This window comes from Pundamilia nyererei, unplaced genomic scaffold, assembly GCF_000239375.1.
Source record: "Pundamilia nyererei isolate P.nyererei 1_Seehausen unplaced genomic scaffold, PunNye1.0 scaffold00392, whole genome shotgun sequence".
Classification (NCBI taxonomy): domain Eukaryota; kingdom Metazoa; phylum Chordata; class Actinopteri; order Cichliformes; family Cichlidae; genus Pundamilia; species Pundamilia nyererei.
The window spans coordinates 183,759-204,966 of NW_005187793.1; the positions used below are offsets into that span (position 1 = coordinate 183,759).

Genomic DNA, 21,208 nt, shown 5'->3' on the forward strand with positions numbered 1-21,208 from the left:
CACCTATTCAGGTTGTAAATCGTGTTTTTAAAAAGTAACTAAGTAACTAGGTAATTAATTACTTTTGAAAATAAGTAATCAGTAAAGTAACAGGATAACTTTTTTGGGGAAGTAATCAGTAATTAGTTACTGATTACTTTTTTCAAGTAACTTGACCAACACTGAATTTTATTGGGTAAAACAAGGACTTGCTTTCAAGCAGAAACGTTATCTAGTTATAATAAATTATCTCAATTAAACCTGATCCAAGCAATACTATTAGCCTATTAGACAATTCTGCATGTAAATCATAAAATTATCTTGTAATTGCCCAATGTCTAATAGGCTAATAGATTCTTTTCATATAAGGTTGGGATGAAGAACTGATAGCCTCAACTTTTTCAAACTGGCATTTACAAATTTAGACTAGGCCTTTTTTTCTCAGCTGTATATAAGCGTGTGTGTATTTGTACAAACAAACATGTGCATTAAGAAAGTTTTTTTTTCATTATCATATTATAAACAGTTAATATTGTTTCAGTCTCCACTGGATGATCAGAGTTTACAATTTAACCCTTTAAAGTTAGCAAGAATGTAAACAACCCAATTTGGAAAACTTGCTATCAATTTACTTACCATTTAGAAAAATGCAAATGGAAGCACTGACACAGGCAGCCTATTAGCAGTATGTTAAAACAGCACCACCATGTGATAGAAGTGAAGAGTACTGAACTAAAGAAGGCTGATGATGTACAGTCGGGTGAGCCACTGGATATCACTAATTAGCTTGCATAAATTAAATTGACTCTTGTGATCTCAAGTTCTGTATTAGCTCAGTTTTAATCTATACTAAACATATTTTTATGAATTAAAATGTTTCCCTACTGTTAAAATAAATAAATAATATGTTTAAAACTATGCTTGAGTCTGATATCCTTTTTTTGCACTAAAGAGTTGAGTCTCATAATATGAAAGTTGCCCATTTCCTTTTTTTGCATTTATATTTTCCAGCTACAAGATCGCCAACACTTTGTCGAGAACGACGACATGTACTCACTACAGGATTTGATTGACATTTCCACTGGCAGACTGAGCTGTTCCCTCACAGAGATCCACACCACATTTGCTAAGCACATCAAACTAGACTGCGAGGTGAGCTCATACATAAAGCACAAACTTCCCTACTGATGGCACTGTTGAACTATATCATGAAGAAGAGGGGCTGTGTTGGACTTGCAAATTCACCATGTTGTACTAATATATGGCTGAAATGTTTTTAGTATTTGTTGATATCATTGTATCTTTCTGTGCCATATTAATGGTTTGTGCTGTCCATGTGTGTATTTGTAGCGCTGTCAGGCCAAAGGATTTGTGTGTGAGCTTTGCAAGGAGGGAGACATCCTGTTCCCCTTTGACAGTCACACCTCAGTGTGCCATGACTGCTCTGCTGTCTTTCACAGGTTAGTCATCACCAACGATTTGGGCTCAAAAATACAGCAAATTTTCTCTTTGTGAAGTGTTTAAAATTAATTGATAAAAGGAAATTGTTTGTATAAAAGTTTTAAGTGGAGATACCAATAATAAAACAGATCTTCAGAATAACATACCTTCAAATTCCATTGCTAAAGTGGTAATTAGGAGTATTTCTGTTTAACAAATGGTACTTCAATTTGCAAAGCACTATGATTTCCCAATTATTAAACTGTTACTAAAAGAAATAACCAAACTGACATGAATGTTGATGTTTTTTTGTTGTGTACCTCTGTAGAGATTGTTACTTTGACAATTCCACAACTTGTCCACGATGTGCACGAATGACTGAGCGTAAGCAGGATGAAGAGGAGCTGGATGTGAAAGAAAGCTAACTCTGGAAAGGACCCTGGGATTTAAGTGGATGCTGCACTTTGCTTCGTTATGGAAAAAAAAAACCCCACAATCTTTCTTTATTTTGTTTTATGATTATGCTCTGACTTTTGTTTTTCCTGTGCACTGCATTATGAGGCAGGGTATTTAAAATTCATCTGGAAATTAATATATTTTTATCAAACCTTTGCATTCCTACAGAACTTAGATGTACAAACCACTGCGTGTATGTTTAATGTTGGTGTGTGTTTCTAAATTTACAAGTAAATGCTCTGTAGAGAAAAAATCCACCTGATCAGTAGGTGGTTATGCATGCAGAAATTGTATATTTACTGTTACAAGCCTCAACTACTTTAATCCAAACTGCCAATAATGCTGAACTTTAAAGTTGCCATATATCAGAATTTTAAAGTTTAGAAGCCCAGCGTCCAATAAGAAAATCGCCAAAAATATGCCTTTTAGCATCCAGTTCCTGTGCTGCCATGTCCAAGTTTCAGTTTATTAGGTTCAGATGGGTGATGTTGCACAAAAAAAGCTATATGTTGACATAGTTTAAAATGGGATTAAATCTGTTAGACTGTGTGACCAGTTGGTCACTGCCACTTACCCATCTCCCCTTTTTGGACATATTTTCTATGAGTTCAATTGCTGTTTATTTAGAACCAATATATTGATCTGTTGATATTTCATAAAGTCTTCAATTATGTAGATTTTCAGGCCTTAACTGTTTATTTTCAGCTCCTTTCCTATTTGCACCGTACCGAATGGTATAGGTGAACAAAAGCATGCATTAGCAGTACGGTACTTTTCCTTGTAAAGAAAATTGTTAAAGTGTAAGACACAAAGACTATGAGAGTTGTTTTATGTGCTTTCATTTTTTTTAATTCAAAACTGTGAACTAATGCTGTGCAGTTTAATATGTGTTTAATCAGTGCTGTTTTCATGCAGTGTAGCAAATGTCTGTTGATGCTCATGAAAATTGTGTGCCTAAGGCTGTCAGGTTACTTAACAGCTGTTATCAAAACCCTTTCATACCATCATGGTAGTTGTTTCAGTCTAAATTCCCTTAATTAAGTCTCTGTATGTTAAGTGGCAAACCTTGGTTAATGTGTAAATGCTGACCTTTATGTATTCGTTTTAAAATAACGAGTTTTGGCTGTGTTATCTTTCAGCATGATGTATTGTATATATATTTTTTCCAAACTAATGGACTTACATGGTGTTGGTAAACACCATGGCTTGTTAAACATATGAGTAGTGCATGAATAAATTAATGAAATGCATTTAAGCAATGATTTTAATTCTGTCTGTTAATGACCGGTCTGCAACTAAGAACAACAAAAAATCCAAATGAAGATAGATCTCTTTGGCTTTCCAACATTAAAACTGGGCTTAACAAAAACAACAACAACAACAAAAAAAACGCTGGAAGACTGGTGCCTACCTGTAGCGTCTGCAACCAAAATCTCGCGAGATGACTGTGATACGCACCGTGCCTCCGGTGCCTCTCCTAATGGCTCTGCGGTGAGTCGGTCCGTCAGTCAGTCGGGCTGACAGGATGAGTCTCCTCTCTTTGACTGTCGGCTACTGTAGGAACCGAGTCCGGACGCTGAGCCGCAACTATTCCTCTTCATCTACTTTTCGCTTCTTCGTGGTTCTCACGTCGGTAGGTTGCAAAAACGCCGTTATTGTTTTATATCAGCTTAACTACACTTCAAAAAAAAAAAAAAAATAGATGACGCAAGTTTTTTTGTCACCTGCGTTTGCTAACAATGGTTTGCAAGGAATTATGTTAAAAGTTAGTTTTTTGGTATTTTTTAAAATCCAGATATAGCAGTCAACTCCAAAAAACCCCCAAGCAAGCTGCAGCAGTGTTTATTTATCATTCCTGCATTGTTTGTTCTCTCACGGTAGGCGATGTCCGTTCCGTTAATGTAGTTTATAAATCAGTTTCCTCAGTTTCATAATACATTTGTTTTTAAAGGGGCTCTCTCTCTCTCGCTCATTTATCCATCCAGTTTCCTTTAATATTTAAAACTGTTTAAGAAGATGAATTGCATCACCCATTGTCTCTCCTTCATAAAAAAAAATCTACTAACTACTATTAAAAATACATTCATAGTATTCAGTTTCTTTCTGTAGTCAACTGTATAGGGGAAAATTGTCACCAACAGGTGCCTGTATTCCACTATGGGATCATTATTTTGACCGGTGTGAATGTGTATGGTTGAGCTGTGTAAGATGAATTTTCCAGAGTCATAACCTGCAGCAATGGTTTTATTGCGTGCACTATTATGTATGTTTGATACTGAGAAATGCTCTCTCATAGTGAATCACAATTTGAGCAGTTGTATGGTAATCAGTTTAGTCAAACCATAAACATAACTGAATCAACATTAAATATGTGCAGATGGCCAAAATGAAGTAAATATTTGACCTTAACAGCAGCTGGGTTATTGTTGCAATGACTGCATATAATTAGGTTATATGCAACACATTTCAGTGTGCCTAGATCTTAATCAGATTTCAGTAATCCTTAAACATGTGAGCAAACAAAAGAGTTTTTTTTTAAATGTAAAAACACGAATACAGTCTCTGCTTCATGAGACTGTATCCTTTCTCTCAGTTAGTTTGTTTACATCTCTGTTTTCTTTGTATTATTGTAGGCAACTGTTGTTGTGATTTGGCAGTATATAAATAAAATTTAATTGAACTGAATCTATTTCATGTACATTTCTTTTTATACATGGCTTTTGATGACTGACTTCGCTGCTAACCTATTTCAGAAGAAATCACTCATCCAAAGAAGATGCGGCGGTTTACATCAACACATTTTCCAAGTTACTCGGTTACTTAGCTCAAGGAAACAGCCAAAAGGTAGTCCATCTTTTAGTGCTGTTTACCTTTTTAATGACTCTAAATCAGTGTGCACACAGACTGTAAACCTTAAGGGCAGTGTGAAGAACACAATTGCTTACTTTTCTATGTATTGTTGAACTGTGTATAATTTCTTTACCCAGTGAGTTTGTAAGCCCTGTATTTCTCAGCTCTGCCGCAATGAACAGTTGTGTTATTACTGCTGTTCAGATGGAAATATAAAAGAAGAGTCTCGTGGAAGGGAATGGCAGGACTCAAATAACGGGAAGGACCAAAGACGAAAACGATGGAAAAAAGGGGAATCATACTGGTGGTCACGCTTTCAGGTGTGAATCATAGCCAGAATTGTGGCAATAACTGCCTTGTCTTCAGTCACTAAATAATAACAAAATATGTTTACTAAAATGATTCTATATAGGAGTTGTAAACTAAAATATTTTTTCATTATCCTATTTCTAACAGGAGGAATTTCCCTTTGATGATAAAACGGTCCAGAACCTAGCAGCCGGTGCAGCAGGCATGGCCTCAGCTTTCTTGTACTTTCACTTTAGAGAAACAGGAGTCCAGATCTCCTGGAAGGATTTTGTGCATCACTACTTGAGTAGAGGCTTGGTGAGAGGCAGAGATCGTTTTAATTACGGTGTCTTCCTTACACCTGTGTGTCTGTGCTTGTGTTTGCAACCATGTGAACAAATGATTCCTTCTGCTCTCCTCCCAGGTGGGCCATGTCGAGGTTGTCAACAAACAGTATGTCAAAGTATTTCCAGCCCCCGGCGTGAACACATCACGAGTGGTCAGTTTCATTAAATGTCCCAGTGTGTAATTGCAGTGTCTTATACAAACTAAATGCATTTATTTTTACTGTTAAACTGATGAGAATCGACAAAATGTACTTCACTATATTGATAAAAATGACTGTATAAACAAACAAAACAAACATCTTTCTTTTTCTCACACACTGTATTCCCATTTGCTTTTGTTGGTAGAGGACACACATACTTTCTGAAATTCCAAGAGCACAAGTTTTAAAATACAGATCTCAGCAGTCGACATATTTGTATTTGGCACATAAGTACATTCGTTTTCATTTTCTCACTGTCTTTCCTTATCAGTTGCTTTTTTTTTTCTAAATAAAGCTTGCTAACCTTTATTTGCAGCAGGCATTTGACTGATTACACTGAGAAAATCACACGAGGAACAATTGCTATTCTAACAATGCACAATGGTAGTGTGCCTCCTCCGAGGGGCCGCAGTCCAGATGAAGAGTCAGTCAAAGTACAGTAAAGGTAGATATACTTACTACATATACTACATGCTGTTGTCTTCATGTTTCAGAACTATTTGTGGTTCAACATTGGCAGCGCAGACTCATTTGAGCATAACCTGGAGCTAGCACAGCAGGAAATAGGTCTGGACTCCACTCAGAAAGTACCTGTGCTCTACAGCAGTGAAAGTGATGGGTGAGAAAGTACAGCAGCTTCACTTTAAAGTTACTGCATATATAGGTTATTAGAATCGATGTCCTAACTAAGGTTTTTCTCTTCCCATAGGACTCTGTTTTTGAGTGTTCTCCCAATCTTACTTGTGGTCGGATTTTTACTTTTTGCAACACGGCAGGGGCCGATGGCAGGAGGACTTGGTGGCTGGGGGAGAGGAGGCCTCTTTGGGATAAGTGAATCCAAAGCCAGGATAATTAAAAACAATGTCAGTGTCCATTTTAAAGATGTTGAAGGGTGTGAGGAGGCCAAACAAGATATCTTGGAGTTTATCAATTTCCTGAAAAGCCCACGTCAGTATCATGACCTGGGTGCTAAGATTCCTAAGGTGTGTCATTTCTTGATAAAGAAATTTATTATTTTTATTAAAATAAAGCAATTCTGCACTTCTGTATTCTGATCATACTCACTGGAACAAAAAATTCCTTAAGATAGAAAATACATTAAATCTGATTAACTCCCTTGTTTACAGGGTGCAGTGCTATGGGGTCCATCTGGAAATGGGAAGACTTTGCTAGCTAAGGCCACTGCAGGAGAGGCCAACGTTCCTTTCATCGCAGTCAACGGCTCGGAGTTCCAGGAAATGTTTGTCGGTGTGGGTGCAGCAAGGGTTAGTACGGTGCTGAATGATTGGACTCTCAACGGGTCTGAAAGCAAAATGATGGGTCACATGCTTGTGATGCTGCAGTGTGACCACAATATGTGCAAATACAGCAGATCACTGAATTACTCATTCTCGTATCAAATTAAAATGATGAAGACTTTCTACTTTTGGGTGTTTTGGCAATGTCAAAAATTAGTATAACTGTAGAAATAAATAGATCTTTTCTGTGTTTTATTAGATAAGAGATTTGTTTGCCACAGCTCGAAAAAATGCTCCTTGCATTCTTTTCATTGATGAGATTGATGCCATCGGCAGAAAGCGGGGCAAAGAAAACTTTGGTGATGAGGGCGAACAGGAGAACACCCTCAACCAGCTGCTTGTGGAAATGGATGGTGGGTAATTATGTTTTATGTCAACATTTCTGATGCTATTTTTTCACAAGCCCTCAGTCCTCTAAATGGTTTTGTCATTGTAGGATTCAACAGCAGCACTAACATCGTGGTTTTAGCTGCCACAAATCGAGCCGATATCCTGGATCCAGCTCTGATGAGGCCTGGACGCTTTGATCGACATGTATACATAGGTGAAGTATAAATATTAACCTCAGATCTGCAGTCTCCTCGCTTGTTGCAACTCAGTTACCTTTTATGAAAACTATAAATATAAAACCATTATTTCTTTGTTTATTAAGATCCATTTCAAATTTCAGTTAATTTTCAGATTATTGGTGTCTGACCACAACACCAAGCTCACTTTTACTTTTGCTGTGATTAAGTTTATTTTCTTTTTGATTTCTGTTTCCCAGTTTATTATTCCACATGTGATTCACTGGCTCTGGTGTGCATGCAGACCCAGATGGTCTGCATAACTTTGACTTTCCCTGCTTTAGATGAGGTGTTACGTTTGACATTATTGAAACTCATATCTTGTACTTACTGTATGTTTCTTCTTGCCTGTTTACGTCTTATGTCATTAAAAGCACGTGTTGCATAATGTTTGCTTTTATCTTCGGTTAATTTGATATTTCCTGCCTGCTAAGATCTAATTTTCCTAACACCAGGACTACAGGGTGGGTGGCCAGACCACTTTTCTCTATCAAAGAAAACAAGATCATAATGAGAGAGCTGTTTTTCTATAAAGGACAGATTAGGTAACTGGAGGCCAACACGAGGGATGGGATATGTTGCTCATTTCCCTGTTATTCTCTGTTCCCCGTCCTTCTGTCTGTGTATATTGTCTTTTGTAAACAGATGACAGAAAGATGGGAGTGCTGAAAAAGTTCACATTTCTAATTGGTTTAATGAGCAATTAGTTATGTAACTTGGTATTCCAAGCCACAAGTTTGGCCACTGCCTTAGGACTTATATTGGGTCCTTTCCTGGATGCTTGCAAATGACAAAGGGTTTTTAAATGGTAAAATAAATTACGCTGAATTCATGGCTTTAAAAGCGAATGAAAACATTTCTCCTCCAGTAAGAGTTAATGCTTCTGTACTGAAACTTTTAAGTCAATACATTGTTGTTTTAGAATTTGCTCTGCCTTTCGACCGAATATAAACCTTTAAAAAAAAGTGTTATTGTAAAGTTTCTACAAACAAGATTCACCACCTTTTCATGCTGGCATGGTTTCAGTGAACTATTTTTGCAGTTGCTAATTGTGCACGTGTAATGCAGCAGAAGGCTGAGTAATTGTCAGCATCAGCTCTATAAGCTTTTTGTTTGCACAGTACTGTGCAAACAAATTTGAGCTGCCTCTCGATTCTTTATATTTTGCTAAATAAACTGAACATATGTGCAGTAATTTATTAAAGCATTTTCAAACATACATGGAAATACAGTATATTAGATAAAAACATTCAAGTTCAATTCAGTTCAATTCAATTCAATTTTATTTATATAGTGCCAAATTAATTAATTAATTAAGTACAACAAAAGTTGCCTCAAGGCGCTTTATATTGTACAGTAGATTGCACAATAATAGATACAGAGAAAAACCCACCAAACATATGACCCCCCTATGAGCAAGCACTTTGGCGACAGTGGGAAGGAAAAACTCCCTTTTAACAGGGAGAAACCCCCAGCAGAACCAGGCTCAGGGAGGGGCGGGGCCATCTGCTGCGACTGGTTGGGGTGAGAGAAGGAAATCAGGATAAAGACATGCTGTGGAAGAGAGACAGAGGTTAATAACAGATATGATTCGATGCAGAGAGGTCTATTAACACATACTGAGTGCGAAAGGTGACTGGAAAGAAAAAACTCAATGCATCATGGGAATCCCCGGCAGCCTACATCTATTGCAGCATAACTAAGGGCTGCAATGGACGTAGGCTGTTCATTGCATTCATTGATATGACCACCTTTATTCTTCAAAACAGCCTTAACTCTCTCAGGCAATTTTCTTGTAATTTCTTCAAGTAGTCTTCAGGAATAGGCTTCTTGAAGGACAATCAAAGTTATTTCCTTTTGTTCTCTACACTATCAAAATGATCCCACTCAGGTTCAATAATGTTGATCTTCAGGATCTGGGCAGGTTCTCTTATGAGCTCCTCCATACATACACATTGATGAGCCTTTAAACTAAAAATTGTAAATTTGGTTTCAGTACTTCATTTTGAGTCCAATTCTTGCATAATTTGACATACTTCAGACTTTTCTTCCGGTTGCTCTTCCTTTAGAATTGCTTCTTGAAAGCCACCCTTCCACTTAGACCATTATTAATGAGGCTTTGGTGAACAGCAGATTGATTAATTGAAGGACCAAATGCATCTCTGGTCCTGTGTCAGGTCTTTGCTCGAAAGCCTAATGAACTATTTCTCAAGATCACTTTAGAAAAGTCTAGCTCAATGAAAACCAAATATAAAGGAATTAAGGAGTGAGACTTTTGCACAGTGCTGTATATGTGACAGAACTTGAAGCAGAGTGATTTATTAATGAATTATACAGACAGTGGTCTTCTTTTTTGTTTTTTGCAGGTCCTCCAGATATGAAAGGCAGGGCATCAATCTTTAAGGTGCATTTAAGACCTCTGAAGTTGGACTCCAGTGTAGATGTAGAGACGCTGGCCAGGAATCTTGCTGCTTTAACCCCAGATTTTACTGGTGGGAATAAAAGATCATGATCACTGAATACCAAACAAATCTAAAAAAGAAAATCATACAGTTTCAGCTGATTCTTGCTTTAATTTCATCACACTCTAACTTATTTGTTGCTTCTCTGTGTTTGTATAAGGGGCTGACATTGCAAATGTGTGTAATGAGGCAGCTCTAATAGCTGCACGTCGTCTCAGCCAGTATGTCAGTAGCAAACACTTTGAGTGGGCAGTTGAAAGGGTTGTTGGAGGTAAGTCAAACAAAATGAACCAAAAGAAACTGATAGTATATATGTGAATCTTTCCATAACCACTTTTTTGATTACATAAATACAATGACAATACAGTACAACTGAGTTATAAAAGCAGTGGTATCAAAATATAGAGCTTATATGTTATTTTATGTCAATCCATTAACCTGATGTTAATATTATGATTTAAGCATTTTTTTAAGATCTCTGTCGTGTTCTCAGGTCTAGAGAAAAGATCTCAGGTTCTGCAACTTCCAGAAAAAACTACTCTGGCATATCATGAAGCTGGGCATGCTGTCACTGGGTGGTTTCTTGAACATGCAGACCCACTTTTTAAGGTATTATTTACATTTCTTGCTCTCTCTTTGCAGTAATCCTGTAATAATTATAATGATTAACTGATTAGAGATTCATCATTATAATGTACTCCACCAGGTGTCACTTGTTCCTAGAGGGACAGGTTTGGGCTATGCACAGTATCTACCTAAAGAGCAGTACCTATTCACACAGGAGCAGCTGTTTGACAGAATGTGCATGATGCTGGGTGGTCGAGTGGCTGAGCAGGTTTTCTTTCGTCAAGTCACCACCAGGGCACAAGATGATCTCAGGAAAGTCACACAGTCTGCCTATGCACAGGTACTCGCCTCACTGCAGAACAGGCTTATTGTAGAAATTTAGGCGTAACCAAACCGTATTTTGTCCAACAACAACAAAAAAAAGCATAACCATCCATGGAGTTAAAATGACTCATAGAGAATAATTTATGATTTTTATTGACTATATATTTCTGTTCCAGTCTTCATATTCTTCTTCTCTTCATATTTTAGATTGTACAGTTTGGAATGAATGGTGCGGTGGGTCAGGTTTCTTTTGACCTACCGCAATGGGGCAGCCTTATAACTGACAAACCTTTCAGTGAATCTACAGCCCAGGTTATAGACCAGGAAGTTCGCTCACTCATAGATGCTGCCTTCCAACGAACACTTGAGCTCATACTTGACAAGAAGGAAATGGTGGAGAAGGTGCGAACTTTTTAACATTTGTAGTAAGTGCTTCAGAGACATTTGCAGAGTGTGATGCTGCAAATGGATTTTCATTTGTGCTGAGCATTTTTCAAAACTGTCATATATTTGGAGTATGAAAAAAATGTGTATTTTAATGACCTCAAAGCTTGATGTTTCCTGTTGGTCATGTAATGCAGGTGGCAAAGCATCTTCTAGACCAAGAGATTCTAGACAGGGCTCACATGGTGGAACTGCTAGGACCTCGCCCCTTTCAAGAGAAGTCCTCATATCAAGAGGTTGTTGATTGCTTGGAGAAATCTAAAGAAGACACTTTTCTACCTGAAGGACTAACAGACTGGCAAAACAACAAAGGAGATACAAAACACCTGCAGAATCGGCAAAACACATCAGCCCTTTACCTGTAGGTTGTCTTTAAGGTTGTCTCTCATGTGCGGCACCATCTGGTCTGGACTGCAGTTTGTCAGAGGTCTGTTAGTGGTTCATGTGACTGACAACCTTAGGATAAAAGATGGTGATGTGTTGCCCAAGGTTTTGTGCAAACTGCAAATTTTTTCATTGTAGTTTTTATGTACAAATGCACTATTTTGCTGCAGTTGCCTTATGTTTCCTTTTTCCACTCTGTGGAAGTCTCTAAGTGCAATAATACTAACAAAACATACCATGAATAATTAGAAGAGAATTATATTATGTTATTAGAAGGGAATAAGCCATCATGCTATGTTCTTATCAGCTGCAGGAATCATGTGTTAAGTTTTATTTTGAGGTTTGGATTTTCATCCTTTTGCAGATACAGTTTTCTATTCTATCCTATTATTTGCCACATGTTTAAAGTTCAGATCTATTTGATTGTTGATTGTTTTATATTTCAATCCTTTTGCAGATGTTGTTTTCCTTGGAGTCTGCGTATATTTATCAGTAAAGGTAATTAGAAATCAGTCAATGTTTTCTAGCTTTCTCTCTGCGCATACTAATCAGTGTCTCCCAGTGTCTCATAATAATCAGGGTAAACATTTATGTAGATATAAGAACTTCGGATTAGCTCTGGGAAAGTGTAGCTCAGTATGGGTCATAGTGTTTGTCTTGTCTCTGTGTTACAAACTGTCCCTTAGAATATATGAAAATATCGCCTGCATAGTTCACTGGTCAAAGTAGTGATTAAGAAAGATTTCTGTCCTTTTATTCTTTCAAACTGTGCTTTCAGCACATTTAATGAGGATAAAAGAAATTAGCAACAGCTTAAAGTAATACGAACACTAAAGTATTTGTTTGGTACTGTAAAAACATGAACTTTGCTGTTATTCAGGAAATTACTCTGTCAGTTATGTATTTATTTTATTTTTTCCTACTTCCTGTCTACACTCTGTCATCTACTGTTGCATTTCTTATGCCAGCTGCTCCTCTGCTGGGTAAATAGCATTTTTGTAACTATTGTACTATTATATACAAATATGTACACTAATATATACCAATCATTACTTGAACTTGCAATATGAGTAAAGTGGGTACTTTCGCACTTTTAGCCAGGATTCCCATTAATGGTAAGCCGGTGGTACATTGGTGCTATAATAATTTTAATAATAATGATTATTCAAATTCTTTGGAGATCCAAGGATGGTGAAATAAAGTTTAAAATTTCTGTTTGAATTTAAAAACTTTAACAGAACAGCCATCTCAGACTGGGTTTGGCAGTTGCCATAGTTTCCCTGCTATTTATAGAGCACATTGTCTGCAGTGAACATGAGAGATGTGCATATTTATTTGCGCAGACTACATTTGTAGCGAAAGACTGATATGAAATCAATTGCTCTCCATACCATACAATACAGAATGGGTCTCCTCCACACTAGTAACAACAGAAGTCACATAATAACTTACACTGTTTTCATTTTATTTTTTCCTTCTACCATCCCAGTGTCACTTTGAATCCACTGTGTCACAGCATTCAGAATTATTGGCACTCTTGGTATAGACAAGCTGAATATGCGACAAATAAATCAAGTAATCAGCTATTCCCTTTACTGAAAAAAATAAGAAATATTGCATCAGGAGTTAAATTCACCTTTTGGGAGATTTGAGTTATAAAATTGTTGGCACTTTGTTTTGCATGAATCTGCCTATAGTGAGATTTGACCTTTTTTTTTAAACTGCTTTAAGTTTTACCCCATAATGTTTCAGTGTAACTTTTTTTTTACTAACTTTGGATTGCTTTATGCTAGTAGCAGCAATTGTAGCAGATAATCTATTCATAATGATAAAGTGAGCAAATTTTGCAAACACAAAGTTGGGTGTGGAAAAGTACATAGCATATAGCTGCTACTTGGTCTGTTTATCTTTGTGAATCATCTGCACCAAATGCCAATAATTCTGCAGGGCACTGTATATACAGTTCAGTGAAGAAGTGCATTATTTTTATTTAGGCATTTAAAACAACAGCACACATTCTTCATTACGATTGAGAAAAGGTGGTGGATAGAGCTGAGCCTTGCAGAAACCAACATCCCCTGCTTCACTTAACTTACTTTGAGGCGTTACAGAATTAGCCTCAATAAGAGATCGATGTGATGTTTCATTTAGGAAAACAAATGTTTGATTTATGATTTATCTTATGACTTTGTAATTGAGAGTGAAGCTCACTGTCATCTGAGCTTCACGTGAAGTCTAACCTAACGCTGTGGTTATGTCCGGATCAATCTCATTGTGCAAGACCATGCTGAGAGGTTTCACAGATAAAAGTGCTATTATTCTGCTGACCTAATACCCTGTCTGTCAACCAATAAACAAAGATTATAATCTGGCAGCTCAGAGTGCACTAAGAACCTTTTGCTTGAGCAACACAATGATTGCATGTGTTTGTGAGTGTGGGAGAGAATGGGACGGGGAGAGAAGAAAGTGTGCACATTGCACATCTCAGCATCTTTAGTTAGAGTAGAGAGCACAGTGTCCAGAGTTCAGCCTGAACTCGCCAGCACCATGTAAGATTATGTGAGAGCACGGTGGCAGAACGAGGCATCTTGGTCCGCTTTGTGTGACCGATCTGGCTGTATGTCTGGCTCTGGGTTTTGTTTTCCTCTCTGCAGGCTGGTTGGTTCATGTCAGAGATCATGGTTGCTTTGGCCTTTCCAGCTTCATTAAGGGCTCTGTGGTGTCTGAGTCACTGTGGTGCTTTCTCTCTCGTGGAGGCTCAACTTTGCTGCATCGTGTCCACGAGGGGGAGCGCATGTACCCACCTCTGGGAAGCGCAGGGTGATGGGAACCTGAGAATTAAACACACAGCGGCCTATTATAAAAACAAATGCAAAGTCTTTGCTGATAAAAAATACAGATGCAATGTTTTGCCTCATATGGAATCCAACATATCTGTCATGTTTGAGCTTAAAAATGCAACAGTCTTCATGTTGACGAGCATTTGTATAGATAGCTTTACACCTGCTCAAAAGATATTAGAAACTCAACACTACAGAAGCAACAGGAACCTTGCAGGATACAGCTGCTGCTTGTTTTTCCTCTCAGCCATGAAATCCTTTAATCCATGCTTGTACAAGCAGGCTGCACATATCAGCAGTGTATAAGTGGTCCAAGTTTTTGTTCATTATAGACTATTGTAAAAACAATAACTGCACCTGTCAGGGTTGTTATACTGTTTTCCCTGTTTTAGCATTTTCTGTAATCTAATCAATTTGAAGTATTGCTTGTATCATTTTTTTTCACTTTTGAATAAACTAATCAATAAAAAAAATTGTATTACTGCTGCAACTCGCCTTTATATCAAGTTAGTTGTTTTTTAGTATTAGCCATACGAAGATGTTTCCATTTCACACCATTTGGTGGCGATGTTGCCCCTACTACGAAGATAACAAAGCAGCATGGGAGACTGTTAAAGTGACAAAAAGCTGAAAACTGGCCATCTTTGATTTCATTTCATATTGATCTGACATGATTGATGGCGTTTCCACTGGGTTTTAATTAGAGGGACAGCAACCTTCTGAGCACTGGAAAGAGTTTTGCTGACAAGCAGCTGATGATTGTTTGTTGTGTTCAAGTAGATCTATAAATGTTTGTCTAATAAGTCTGGTATATAAATATGTAACTGTGTAATACATGCACAGTAAATCTGATCTGCATTCCTTGTGTGCTTTGCTCAGAAGAAGCGGATGAAGATGAATACAGGAAAAAGCTGAAAGATACACAGAGAATAATGCAGAACAACGCTTCTTAAACACAAAATTCTCCTGCATGTGTGAAGGTACCAAGAAGGCAGCTGCAGCAAAACACTAAAATTGTACAGTTTGAGAGAATGGTTGGTTTTTTAAAGCCCTTAATGGTTTTTCGTTTGTTTGTTTTTTAAAAAACATTTAAAGGTTGAATTGCATTTAGTGAATCTTTTGACAAAACAAACAAACAAACAAACAAAATCACATATCAGTTTAAATTTGTATCATATTTGCTACAACAGGCATTTTATGTATCAAATGATACATTTGGCTTTAAAGGGTTAATCCTCTGCTCGCTAATTCCAGCACAGCCCAACAGAGTTTGGGAACTAGGGCAAGAAATTATCAAAGATAATGATCTGTTATGTCATTTAAAGCACATGGCCTAGAGTTCAGCTCACTGGAATCTGACTGTGCAAATTTAAGACCGTGAATCTATGAAAAGGTGTTTACAAAATGGGTTGTAACATAAAAATGATCGCTGAATGGCAACAGACAGCAAGCTGCCATTGCACTGTGTGGATTTACAGTAATACGTTTCACATCTCAACCTGTGACTCACGCAAATTTTGTGTCTTTGAGAGCAGAGGGGAAACGCCTCCTTTGACATGATTGATCTGGGTGTGGCATGCATAATTGGGATCGTCTGCACTGCAGCACATGAACATATCCTGGGGCCCTCTTGGTGTGTGGGGGGTGGGGTCCTATTATCACTCACAGTTTCTACAAAGGATCTGGCAATGACATGATCCCTAACTTCCATTCCACAAAATATTTAACCCACAGCTTTTAATACCATAATATGCAACAAAAATAATACAGATAGACACAATGTTTAATGATTTAATGTGCAGTAAAAGAATGATGGGAGGCCACAGCTATGCCTGTTGTTGTTTTCCAGAGATATGGGTAAACTTTATGCCTCATCAAGCTCAATTGAAAGAACAAAGAGCAAACCTGCTGGACATCAGGCTTTTGTTCATTGTCTCTGGCGCTGCTCTAGAACGTGACGCTTGATGAAACAGTAACTGTAGCTATGAAGCTGCTCAGCTGATCGTGTTTGGCAACATTCAAACTGAATGCTTAAAAGAACACACACGATAGATTGAAGTGAAAGAAAGCAGCTTTTGAATGTTGAAAAGGTAAACATACACAGAAGACAGCAGAGAGAAGAAAACAAACATGCTGCAGACATACAATAGTCATATGAAAGAGGAGTTACACAGAACATGATAAGTGTTTAAATGCCTTTTGAAGGACCAGGCCTTGTTTCCAGCAGGGGGAAGTGAATTATTCAAGAACCTACATTTAGCTTGAACTCGGTCACCCATCTTTTGCTCCTCTCCTCTACTTTGCTTCCTTTAACTGCTTCCTTAGCTCCTACTTGCGCTCAGTAGTTTCCCATGGAGGCTTATGCTCAGGCAACATAGCTCAGTGCTACCTGACCCACATTTGCAATGCAAACTTCACCAGTAAAATAATTAAATCTAAGTCTCAATCTGAGGTCACCAATGGCTTTATGGGGAAAACTTGGTCCACGTTTGCTCAGTCTCACAGCCTTTAGCGTGTTTTGTTTTGCCATATGTAACTGCATGCTTTCAGCAGGATTGTTAACAATTTATTAAATTATAATTTGCATAAAACTACATGGCTGAATCATGAAGTTTTTAGGGAATCCATAAACAAATACACTGGTCCTCAAACTGGATGATTCCTACTATTGTCCTATTTGATTATGTCATGTTGTTTAAATATATATCTTTGAATCATTTAATAAAGTTATTCCTTATTAGAAGCTGTACTCTATTACCTTAGAGTAATTTAACCAATTTAACATTTTAGCTCATCTTTATGTGTTGAGTTTTCATACAAACTCACAAGAATAGCAGCTTGGTGCACTGCCCTATCTGCTGAGCTGGACACAACCCAATTTTTTATGACACCTGAAATCATACAATACAAGCCTGAACCTGCACGAAACTGAAGCAGACATGGAGAGAGGCAGACAATGGGATTAGAGATAAAGATAACCTAGAGCACAGAAGAGAGGAGGACTGTGTGAAAGATTAAAAGAAACATTGCTACAAGCAGAGTTTTTTTTTTTTGAAGAAACACACTGCACAGAATGAAACAGTTTATTTTGGAAAGGTTAAAATCTTCAGACAAGTAGCGCCTACATTCTCAGACAGCTGAGCTATTTTTATTCATGATGATTATACAACTAAAAGGACACAAGTGAATGAGATGATTAGTTTAAAAATCATTTATTGTGTGCTAACATTTAATCATTGCTGGGATTCCTAATTGTTTGTATCATTAACAGCAGGATGCTGAGTGGCAGCCATAACAGCTGGTTGGATTCTCTAAATACTAAGGTGCTTTACTGCTTCCTTTATTGCCTCACCCAGTATAGGACACACTAGACCAGGGGTGGGCAATCTCAGTCCACGAGGGCCGGTGTCCCTGCAGGTTTTAGATGTGTCCTTGAACCAACACAGCTGATTTAAATGGCTAATTTAGCTCCTCAACATGTCCTGAAGTTCTCCAGAGGCCTGGTAACGAACTAATCATGTGATTCAGGTGTGTTGACCCAAGGTGAGATCTAAAACCTGCAGGACACCGGCCCTCATGGACTGAGATTGCCCACCCCTGCACTGGATGGTTCATAAAAATGACCAATAAACTGACTTGCTGATATGTTTTGAACCTTCTACAAGAGGCTGTTGCACCTGGTAAAACCCATTAAAAGATGAACTATGAACATCAAACTGCTGTAAAAATATGTAGATTTACATAGATTTACATAAAATCTCTAAATCAAGATTATGAGATAAATTAATTGATCAAAGTATGTTCTATGGCTGTGGTTCCTTTACTAATGTCTATTATTGGTATTGCTCGCCTTTAAGGTTTCCAATAAGTAAAATTTGACAGGGATAGGCTCCAATTGGATAAATGATGGATGAAGGAAATTTTTCCTTCAGAGACTGAAGCAGGAATCTTAAAGGTTAAAATTCCCACTTTTCTAATAAAGTGATATTTTTTACCAAAGGTTCTCATTTATATGACTTGTATGAAGCAAGTCTCAGAGGATGCTGGGGCGAATTTAGCTGTTGTTTTGGTGTTAAGGAATCTAGCATGAGTGCGGTTAAATTCTCTTTCACATCCTTCCCTGATGTCATACAATCTTCCATCAAGGTCAAGGAAAAGCGTTTAGAAAAAGGAACTCATTTTTAGATGCCATGACACAATCTTAATGAGCAACAGCTGACAAGTTGCTTGGCTGCTCCTTCTCCTGCCTTTGCACTTTCGTCCTGCAAGCAGCTGTGGCCTTTTACTAACAAGAGGAAAGTTAGTTAGATAGTTCTGAAGAGGACAGCTACTGTAAAAGGATCATCAAATGTGATACACATGTAAATTTACCATCATTTAAATTTTACCCCCCAAATTTTAAATGCTGTGAACTTTCAGTGACTATAAGGATTATGCAGGATTATCTTATATTCTTCTAACCACATGGATGTGTTCATTTATGTATCTACCCATTTGATTTGAGTCAATGAATTTGAACAGTTTTCAAGTCCTTTTAGCTGATTTTAAAGAAGTGCACAACCATTTTATGTGTAAACATTAAAATACAAGTGGGTAACCACATGTGACTATTTTCTCTAATTCTACTCCACTAACTCTCCAGAACTTAAGATATTAAAGTCAAAAGTGTGTAGATGCAATTCTGCCCTGTCATACTTTTTCATTTGTGTTAGAGCACTATAATCAACTGATTTATAAGGACAATGTATCAAGTAGCAACATGAAGACAAAGTGACAATGCAAAAGGGTTGTTTGCATAAACCCATTGGATTATCACCTCAACCTGCAGCTATGCTCAGCTCTTCGAAGCTTCATAGTTTATTTGAGGTCACTGTTTTGCTGTCCAAGAGGGACCCACAACTTACTATTGTGCCATTGTCAGCAGCAGCAGCAGGCAGCTATTTGTAAAAATCTTCTACAATCCACTGTACTACACCCGTTCACCATTCAGCAGCAAACAGAAAACAACTGATACCATCCTAGGGCCTAGCTGAGACCTACAGCGGTACTAAATGAGAGTGATTATTAGACTTCAACAAAACTCTGAACAAACAATAAAGATCTGTAACAACTGGGTGTAAAAAATAAGATGATAATAATGTGTTTCCGTATAAAGCCTACAACCTACTTCATCGTCAGTCAAAACATTAAAGTTAGATTCTGCTGTATAACAGCTGTGGCTGGCTGGTGGTTTTCTATTACTGTTTGGACCAGATCCAGATGTCCCCTGGAATTTCTCCCTATGTGTGAAAGGCTGCCGTTTACCTCAGCTGTCAATGTAGCTGAGAAGTGTCCACCTTTATTTGTTCTGGAAGATGCTGTAAAACCATGTGAAAGGAGTCTGATATGCTCACTTCTGACCAATGACTGAGGTGAATTGTTGAGGATATGTTAAACCAGTGGTTCCCAAACTTTTTTTGCTAGGCCCCCCTTTGTTTTACAAGAAAAATGTTCGCCCCCCTGCACAAACACATCCTCCAACCACACACACCCATATTTTGTTTCCAAACTCGATTGCGGTTTATTTCACACCTAAAACATTTAGTAAATAATTAAGCAAATACAAGTAAACTGCAATAAATTACAGGTAGTAATAAAATCCACTACTAACTCTTTTATGCTATAGCCACACCTACACGGGTAATTTTGAAAACGCAGCTGTTTCGTCCACATGTAAACGGCGTTTCGAATCACCGAAAACTGCGATTTTTTTAAAACTCCTTACGTGTGAACGAGGAATACAGAGTTTGTCATGCAACGTCAATGGCATGTGCCTTTTTTTACGTCAGGCTGTGTGCCACGTTATTGTTTACATGAGATGAAAGTGATTTTTAAGCCACCTGAAGCTAATGTTACCTAGCTTAATGTTAGCTTATAACCAACTGTTGGTCAGCTCTTGTCAGCTGTCCCAAGAAGGGAAGGTCACATGTGTAATCTGCTGCCAATTAGTAACTGTGACAACAACAAGAATAAATAAATCCAAAATAAATTTATGGACATTTTCGTGTGTTAGAGTCTTGACTACAGTGCAGGAGAAAAGGCTTGAGGTGGGAAGAAAGAGAACATTTTATTAAGAAGCTGGTAAAAAGCTCACTCCTTCTCAGTTTGGACCCCTTCTTTAAGAATAAAACATAGCTCTGTTTTAGTAACCACTCTAATGTTAAGCTTAAGTGTACACGGGGAGGAGAACTAGGAATTCGAATACATGAGGAGTCTTGGGAACAGGCTATAGCGAGGGTATGATCTTCCACCTCCTGTGCTCGTCTTGGACTTATTCAATTTAAAGTCATACACAGGGTGCATTTCTCTAAGTCTAGACCTCCTGAATTGTATTCAGAAGTGGAAAATAAATGTGATAAATGCCATGGTTCTCCTTGTCACCTTAGCCACATGTTTTTTCTGTGTCCTAAGCTACAAGGTTTCTGGACAGGGTATTTTGCTATTATGTCAACTGTTCTTGGGGTAACTCTTCATCCTTGTCCTCTGATTGCTGTATTTGGGATTCCTGTTCGCACACTTACACTTGATTCCACACAAAAGGATAGATATATCTATATCTATATCTATAGATATAGATCTATATCTATATCTATATCTATAGATCTATATATAGATATAGATCTATAGATATAGATCTATATCTATATATTCAAGGTTCAAGGTTCTTTATTTGTCACATGCATAGTTATACAAGTATAACACACAGTGAAATGTAGCCTGACAC

General features: G+C 37.6%; 3 protein-coding genes across 4 annotated transcripts in view; 2 read left to right on the plus strand and 1 right to left on the minus strand.

The window, feature by feature from the left end:
• def8 (differentially expressed in FDCP 8 homolog) overlaps window positions 1–2,600 on the plus strand; it is an 11,791-nt gene extending 9,191 nt beyond the window's left edge. The window contains exons 9-11 of the mRNA XM_005752952.1: window positions 991–1,131; window positions 1,330–1,439; window positions 1,748–2,600. Coding sequence (XP_005753009.1) covers window positions 991–1,131; window positions 1,330–1,439; window positions 1,748–1,844 — 348 coding nt within the window. The 3' untranslated portion in view covers window positions 1,845–2,600. The remainder of the gene's footprint in view (window positions 1–990; window positions 1,132–1,329; window positions 1,440–1,747) is intronic.
• Window positions 2,601–3,333: 733 nt separating this feature from the next.
• Window positions 3,334–13,254, plus strand: LOC102214314 (AFG3-like protein 1). Of its 2 annotated transcripts, XM_005752954.2 has the most exons (16): window positions 3,334–3,508; window positions 4,629–4,719; window positions 4,930–5,045; window positions 5,182–5,331; window positions 5,438–5,512; window positions 6,055–6,179; window positions 6,270–6,543; window positions 6,688–6,825; window positions 7,058–7,211; window positions 7,295–7,402; window positions 9,791–9,916; window positions 10,047–10,157; window positions 10,380–10,495; window positions 10,593–10,793; window positions 10,985–11,179; window positions 11,359–13,254. In XM_005752954.2, the coding sequence occupies exons 1-16, from the start codon at window positions 3,401–3,403 to the stop codon at window positions 11,584–11,586; spliced, it is 2,316 nt and encodes a 771-aa protein (XP_005753011.1). In that variant the 5' UTR covers window positions 3,334–3,400; the 3' UTR covers window positions 11,587–13,254. The 2 variants fall into 2 exon arrangements, with proteins under 2 accessions (XP_005753011.1, XP_013771333.1); XM_013915879.1 differs by lacking the exon at window positions 4,629–4,719 and having other exon boundaries at window positions 3,451–3,508.
• Window positions 13,255–13,324: 70 nt separating this feature from the next.
• The window catches only part of dbndd1 (dysbindin domain containing 1), a 28,805-nt gene continuing 20,921 nt past the window's right edge, over window positions 13,325–21,208 (minus strand). The window contains exon 4 of the mRNA XM_005752953.2: window positions 13,325–14,436. Within this exon, the coding sequence (XP_005753010.1) occupies window positions 14,282–14,436 (155 nt within the window). The 3' untranslated portion in view covers window positions 13,325–14,281. The remainder of the gene's footprint in view (window positions 14,437–21,208) is intronic.

Excerpts from the sequence above, each read along its gene's own strand:
- LOC102214314 (XM_005752954.2), top strand. The coding sequence starts at position 3,401 with ATGAGTCTCCTCTCTTTGACTGTCGGCTACTGTAGGAACCGAGTCCGG. Across the intron at positions 5,513-6,054 it reads GCGTGAACACATCACGAGTG|AACTATTTGTGGTTCAACAT; the intron begins GTCAGTTTCATT and ends TTCATGTTTCAG. Across the intron at positions 6,544-6,687 it reads TGGGTGCTAAGATTCCTAAG|GGTGCAGTGCTATGGGGTCC; the intron begins GTGTGTCATTTC and ends CCTTGTTTACAG.